Below are 7,530 nucleotides of genomic sequence, written 5' to 3' on the forward strand. Positions count from 1 at the left end.
GTCTTTATCAGCTTCCAAATAAAGATTATTTTGTCAGTCTCTGCATTTGGTACAATTGTTTTCACCTTTAAATGATGTATTGTATTTATTATTATTTATTTGTGTGTGTGTGTGTGTGCAAGAACAAAAGCTACAACAAAGCAGTGACATGAGTTCATCAGAGCCAGGTGACTTATTGTTGGACACAGAGAAGATGGAAGTTCCTCTGAGGTTATGGGCTGATCTAATATGGCGGCTTCTTCTTTAGGATAGTTTTGGGAGTTCAGTGTTCAAATTGGATCTGTCCATTTTGTCTTAAGCTGTAAATGTTCTCATACTTTCTTGTAAAAAGCAAAAATTGGGACATTTTAGCAGGATGATAAAGGATTTTTCCTATTGAACCACCTCCTATTCATGCACCACAATATAGAAGAGAACAAGCCATAAGTACACAAATACACAGAGATAAAGTATGAGATGTGTGTGTGAGTGTGTGTGTGTGTGTGTGAACTGTTATATGCAGTGTGATGACCCCTCCCACTCTGGTTGTTGTTGTGTGTGTTTTCATTTCTTCTTGAAGGGGTGCGGCTGGGTTAACTTGCTCCCTGACTGCTGGCCTGTATATAGAGCTCAACCTAGTTAGTTATCTCTCTCCTCGCAGCCAACAGGATCTTTCATGTTTGCTTAGATTTGTTTTTCACATTAGCTTTCTCCCTGCACCCCACTAGGCCCATATCCACACACTCACTACAACACTGACAACACTAATATGTTTATAATTGGTGTATAGTTCAATATTGGTTAAATGTTTTTAAAAAAAAACGTATTTATCTGTGTGGTCTCCCTTGTTTTTGTTTGTTGTTTCTCTCCAGTTCATCACATGAACATAAATCACCATAAACCATAAATGGAGGAATCCCTGTACAATTATCCTTCACTGTATAGTTACAGTTACAGTTACAGGATTGAGTACAGTATTGGGAATTAACAGGGTCATTCAGCCCAAATTCTTGCTTTTCATCGGCTCTTTTTTCTGTAAAATATGCGAATTCAAGGCTCTTATTTCCTGATGTAGCAGTTTTTTTTTGTTGTTGATGGATTTAAAAACACTGACCTTTTTGTCTGTGGTGTCGGCGGATGAGTCCTTCTTCTTCCTTTTCGCCGGTTTCGGTGTCTTATGGTCCGGGTCTCTGTTGTCTTCCTCCATTGCTGAGCGACTGCGGTAAAGTGAGCCGCTGTCAGATGTCGTTAATACGGTCCTGAAAGGTACATAGACCCGTTTTTTGTCCTCTTCTTTTATGAACATGACTACATAATAAAATAATAAGAAGAAGAATTACAATAATAAATACAATAATAGAAAATATACAAAATGTGCAACATTTACTTTTTCTATGAACATAAATAACACTATAGTATAACTACTACTACTACTACTAATAATTCTAATAATAATGACCCAAACTAGAACTATGTAAGATTTATACTGATTTTACTGTACTGTTTTTTTTAGATAATTAAAGGGGAAGTCTGCTCAATTTTTATGATACTATTCAAACTGTCTTCATATTCAGTAGGTTAGCTAAAACTTGCAATGTCATCTTATGGATGAACTCCTCTGTACCCATGGGAGATAGGGACTAACTTTACTGTATAGTTTTTGAATAAATTAAAAGGTAAAGTTGGCTCAATTTCAATCATAAACATCACAATTTCCTTAGATTTGAATGGTCATATTTCCTGTTTTTGAGTAAGTTAGCTAAATTGTTCAATGTAATCTTGTTAAGGATGACCCCCTCTGTATCCATGGGAGATTTGGACTGATATTACTGTATAGTGTTTAAAAAAATAGACTAGGACTAGAGTGATATTGGTAAGACTCAGCTTCTGATGGGTTTAAATGATGTTGGAGGGGTCTGCTCACCTGTTAATTCATCATTGACTCTTTGAAGGGTTTGAAAAAGTCTTCTGAGCATCAAAGTTCATTCTTGACAAAGAAAATATTAGTTTTTGTTGATTCATTTTTAAAAACATATTAGCTTAATGGCTTTTTCTGGAGCTTTTAACCCCATCTCAAGGTCTTTATCAGCTTTCAAATAAAGATGATTTCCTCAGTCTCTGCATTTGGCACAAAATTGGCACACAATTTCGCCTTTACATAAATTATGTATTTTATTTATTCTTATGAAACATGTGCTGCTTACCGCTATACTGTCAGTGCTTTGGTCCAGTATACTTCAGAAAGCGGTGCTTGATCGTACGCACGTCTAACTGTGTAGCAAAGAATATAATAAAACTCTAAAATGCATGTTTTGTTTTAGATTTTTTAATACCTGAAAACAATCACCTTTACAGATTGCACACAAATACACACACAATCTCACATGAATATACATTAGTGCAAATCGCAAAAAAATTAACAAGGAGTTTTGCACCAGGCCAAAAATTTCTCAGTGTGACTTAGTTGGTTTGGTAGGAGCAAAATGGCAGTTATCAGTTACACAGAATTAAAAATATTCAAGATAACTTGCCCAAAGACCTGCAGTCATACTGTGGCTTTATTAACTGAGAGCAGATCATTGTTAATCTGTTACACATCAACACCAAGCCAAATGGCTCTGATGCATCATATTGTATGTTCACTTTAGTTGTAGCACACATGGCTTCACGTGTTAAAAAGGTCCAGTGTGTAGGATTCAGGGGCTTCTAGAGGTGTGGTTGCTGATTCACCCTCCCTTTCCAAGCATGAGGGAGAAACTACTACACAAACTGCCCCATCTAGAGCCAGTGTTTGTCCGTTCTGGGCTACTGTAGAAACAATAGAAGGCAACCCGCAGCGTCTGTAGATTAAAAAACAGCTCATTCTATTCTTATTTCAGGTGATTATACGCTAACTGAAACATACGTATGGATATTATATTCCCTTTCTGCCGATAGATCCTCCTGAATGTTACACACTGGACTTTTAAAAAGACAACATGGCACTTTAACCTCAACTGTGCAGCTCCGCAAATCATGACAGTTTGAGGATTACTGGAAACATATAAAAATATCAAATTCAACTGCTTATGAACGATGTCAATTAAAACATTATTTCCAATACAGTCTACATACACTGCTGGGAATGATTAGGCATATTAGACGATAGAGAACCAGAGTTGAGGAAAATTCTACCTATTTGACTTCTCGTAATATGTAACAACCTCTAGGTAACAGCTCCAAGAAATCCTAATCAGCTACTTCTGTCTGTGTCTGTAATGTACAGGCAGTGGACAAAATAACAGGAACACCTTTAAAAGTATACTGCGTCCCGATTTAACACCAAAAACTACAGCATCATACAAATGCCACAGAATTGAGTTAACACCTCTGACAGCCTCAACAACAAAATAACATTGTAAGCTTCACACATGAACAATGTATTGCAGGGCTTTTACTTTGGAGTGCACTGTATTGTCAGGTGTTCCTGTTTTTTGTCCCATAGAAGCCAAAATGTTACACGAAGGAAATTGTTGCACGTATCAAAGAAACGTTTAAAGAAAAAAATCTTGCAGGTCCATAATCTTTGGGATTGAGAGCCTCCCACTCTGGATCAGAGACGTGTGCTCTCGTGTATTTAATGTCAGAACACATCAAACGACGACCTTTAAACATGTTGTGATCCATGGTGCGAAATGATCTCTACAATAACCCTCTGGTCTCATTGTCACAAAATCATAATCCACCTGTTGGTACCCACGTTGTACAGCAACCGGCAAATGCAGCGGTGACAGTCTGAGTGGAAAGACAGAAGTTAATCAGGCTTCTGGTTACTCCTCCGAGCACAGAGCGAGGTGCAGCCTTCGGACTCTCTCGTAGAAGAGCATGTACGCGTTGGAAGACAGCACCTCGTGCAGGCTGGCTTTTCGTACCGAGTCGTCCGACACCCAAAGCCACTGAGAGCTGAAGGGGGTAGAGCTGCGAGGTGAGGAAGGGCTGCGGCGGTACGTCACAAAATGTCCTGAGTGCATGTCACCGTGGTGAACCAGCACAGCCGTGAGCTGGAAAAGGTACTCTGTAGAACTGGAGGGAAAGACACTGTGATCAAAAGACATGTACAGATGGGTGCAAAGGAAATACTAACTTATAAAGTTTGTATTAAGTTGTTATGGCCACCACAAGCCAGCCCAAAATCTTCTGTCAGTCTAAAATCTCTTAAAGGTGTTTAACAGGTTGTGATCTGTTGATGTGAAAGGGGCTTTAGATAATCACCACAACACTGAATAGCATGATATGCTGATATTTTAAAGAGGTACTCCACCTTAAAATGTGTTTTTTGAGCTACAAACTAAATGATGTGACTATACTGTGATGAAACACATCAAAACTATTACCAAAAGAAATCTGCTTTTTGTGTGTTCAAAATGGCTGTTTTAGATCACCCTGCAAGGTCAATGCTGACATAGAGTCTATTTTGGTGTAATGAACTTTGTGCTTTAACAGCTGTACAACCACAGAACTGCAATGTTTACTGAGACAGCAGCTGCTCATAGCTGGTTAGCTCTGACAACCAGCAGTAGCTTTCTGCTACACTGCTGCGGTCAGTCTGTCAATCACTGTGGTCTGTGTCAAGGCCACGCCCCCTAAAGTCACTGTCCTTTGCAGGTCTCTGGTGCCTTTTTTTCAAAAAATGTGCTGAGAGGGAGGGAGCCAGCTGAACTGAAGGGTGTAGTGACACTTTAAGTTTACCTGTAGTCATATGTGAGGCCGAGCGGTGGGTTCACACCAGGAGAGTGAAGTAATACAGAAGAACAAGTTCCATTGGAAAAAGGTTTGTTGTTGTTGTTACGATGCTCTGCTTCTGGAAGACAAAACACAAACAAATGTATGACAAAACCAAACAAAATGAAACAGAATGATATTTTAGAGATGATGAATCCAACATACCGGTTCCATTAGCAGTGGGTTTCTCCACGGAATCGTCTGAATTTTCTGCCCTTATGGGATTTGGAGCACATTTGACCCGCTGACTTCTCAGTGTGGAAGCTGTATGTTTGTAGCGGTCCATGGATAGATACTCTGTGAACTGCACATGCTCCTGTCTTTTGATAGGAGTTCCTTCACTGGACCACGTCAGTCTTTGTAAATGGATGCAGAGGCACTGGGGGAGCTGGCAGAAAACGTCAGAGAGTACAGAGAGTTTAGGTTTATTAACATCTCAGGCTGCTGATGTTGAGCTAATAGTGACACAATAAATATGACAGTTACCTTTCCCAGTTTTAGCTGTTTAACAAATGTCGTCCTCTGGCTTTCCAGAACTTGCCCATTTACTGTGGACCCTTGATGAAGCTGAGGGGAAATTATCCGAAACAAAAATGAAACACAAGCATCATTTCTTAGTAGATAAACACTTAATCATATGAATACAAATGAAGTACCTTGATTTTGTCACAAGGGTTTCCCGTCTATAGTTTCATTTTCAGTGAATTACACATTAACACAATGATACCCCGAATTGGCAAACAGATACTGTAGTGAATGTACCTTGGTGCAGTTTTCACACTCCACTTCTTTGATGGTTTCTGAGGAGATGAAATGCTGGAGACACTGATCTAGAGACATAGGTCGCCCCTGAGGACAAACGCAGATCAAATGATGACAAACAGAACAACAGAAAGGTACATTAAGTAATAAAACTATAATAATAATAATAATATTCATGTGTTCCTGGAATGTTTGCTTACCCACTGAGGTAAAGGGATGGACAGGGAGAGACTCTCAAATGAGTCATATCGAACCGGACTCTACACAGAGGCAAAGTAAAAAAGTCAAACACAAAACTAACTTGCTATTCACTTCCTGGCAAAAAACAAACAAACCACAAACTCACTTGTTGTTCGCAGCGCTTGCATGACATGTTGCTTGTTAGACGACCATGAAAAGGATGCTGAAACTTCCAAGGACTTGGTATTGGATGAAGAGGGGCTGCAAAAAGAAGAAATTAATACAGATCAAATATTTTCTTTATGGTTTGATATTCTAGGCTCCAAAACGTCTTCGTCTACTTACCTCGACTTCTGCAGGTCATAGTTTTCTCATCTTGATCAGGTAGACTCTGGTATAAAAACAAACACACAGAATAACTGGAAGTGAAGTATGAGATTTGTCATTTTTTTAAATTCGACATAAAAAATTCCTAGGAGGCAGAGTCTACACATGTGTTTCAAAGTGCTGAACTGAACTTCGGAGCATACTGGAGGTATCGGCATGCAAGAGATATGTGTGTGTAGTTTTAGGTACAAGCAAGTCTGGAGATGGTAACTTGCCTCGAGGGACTGCACGTCAAACAAGTGAGTGACTTTGGGTTGATGATCCCGCTCCTCCTCCAGAGAAGATGTAAGGACATGAAAAAGTTCATGTGCATCCTGAGAACAAACAGACAGACTTTAATAAGACACTGAATCTTACATTATATAGAGAAATATAAGAAATACCATTTAAAATCATTTTGTGACTAACCTGCTCTTCAAATGAACTAATGTGCCACCGGTACAGCCGGAGAACATCCAGGAGGCATCCGGCATCGAGTACATCTTCCTCCCCAGGCTCATCACTGGACAGAGCTGTTAGAGACACAATCGGTGACAAAGATATGAAGAAATGGGGCGCCGGGAATCTTATCTGATCTCTCCAGCTTGACCCGGTGACCCTCTGCTCCTCTCTCTCTACGGACTGAGGTACTGCCACCCCCCATATGAAACACTACACGTCCACTGCACTCTAGTGACTGATATCACAGACTGGTTTTATATACCTTTGAGAAGCTGAAGCAGTGTTGTGGACAACTGGTTGTCTTTGCATGACTGGATCGTAGGCGAACCTGAAAACTTCTCCAGCCAGCCGATGAAGGACGGACATGATGCCAAACCCTGAAGCAAAGAGTTCAGGAAGCAGGTGTTGCCTAAGTTCAACAGACCAGGAACCATACCTGAAAGAAAGCACGAGTCACAGCGAGGTACTGCTTTACAACCAGTACACTACACAGGTATTGTACGACATGTTATGTGGTTATTCTTACCTCTCTTTCTCTTCTTTCTCTCTGTAATTGGGCCCCACAAAACGTATACTCCGGCCGCAAACGCAGCAGCTATCCCACCAATGACGCCCCAGTTTTTTATCATCTTGTTTCTGAAAAGACATTAACATTATGTTACTGACGCGCACTGGATGACTTCAAATGGGAGAGGAGTGAAAGAGAAACGACAAGAAGAAACATGCCCAGCTCCTCCGGCTGCGTGTCGAAGTGTCCTTGAGCAAAACACTGAACCCCAAACTGCCCCCAGTGCTGTGCCATCGGTGTGTGAATGTGTGTGAGCAGCCTCTGGCCCTCTCTCTCTCTCTGTGTGAGAAGATTATCAGCACTGGTAAGCGTTTATCCTGCATTACCCTTCATGTTTCACGGGTTAAATCAGAACTCGGAAACACTCCCTTTAGACTTTTAGGGAGCAATATACTGAGTATTAATCTTTAATTAACGTTTGCGTCCTTATTGTCTATATCATTTTTGTTTAT

The 7,530-nt window shown here is 40.2% G+C and overlaps 1 protein-coding gene across 4 annotated transcripts in view; it reads right to left on the reverse strand.

Annotated features, from left to right (window-relative positions):
• Positions 1-2,830: 2,830 nt before the first annotated feature.
• The window catches only part of usp30 (ubiquitin specific peptidase 30), a 5,807-nt gene continuing 1,107 nt past the window's right edge, over positions 2,831-7,530 (reverse strand). For 3 of the 4 annotated variants that reach the window (XM_035659111.1, XM_035659114.1, XM_035659113.1), the window contains 12 exons: positions 7,037-7,146; positions 6,773-6,946; positions 6,478-6,581; positions 6,285-6,383; positions 6,028-6,073; positions 5,849-5,943; positions 5,703-5,762; positions 5,503-5,589; positions 5,227-5,307; positions 4,906-5,128; positions 4,708-4,819; positions 2,831-4,041 (listed from right to left, as the gene is read on the reverse strand). In XM_035659111.1, the coding sequence (XP_035515004.1) occupies positions 3,789-4,041; positions 4,708-4,819; positions 4,906-5,128; positions 5,227-5,307; positions 5,503-5,589; positions 5,703-5,762; positions 5,849-5,943; positions 6,028-6,073; positions 6,285-6,383; positions 6,478-6,581; positions 6,773-6,946; positions 7,037-7,146 (1,444 nt within the window). In that variant the 3' untranslated portion in view covers positions 2,831-3,788. The remainder of the gene's footprint in view (positions 4,042-4,707; positions 4,820-4,905; positions 5,129-5,226; positions 5,308-5,502; positions 5,590-5,702; positions 5,763-5,848; positions 5,944-6,027; positions 6,074-6,284; positions 6,384-6,477; positions 6,582-6,772; positions 6,947-7,036; positions 7,147-7,530) is intronic. The other variant, XM_035659112.1, reaches the window with a different exon arrangement.

This window comes from Morone saxatilis, unplaced genomic scaffold, assembly GCF_004916995.1.
Source record: "Morone saxatilis isolate NCDOM2014 unplaced genomic scaffold, NCSU_SB_2.0 Contig16, whole genome shotgun sequence".
NCBI classification, from domain to species: domain Eukaryota; kingdom Metazoa; phylum Chordata; class Actinopteri; family Moronidae; genus Morone; species Morone saxatilis.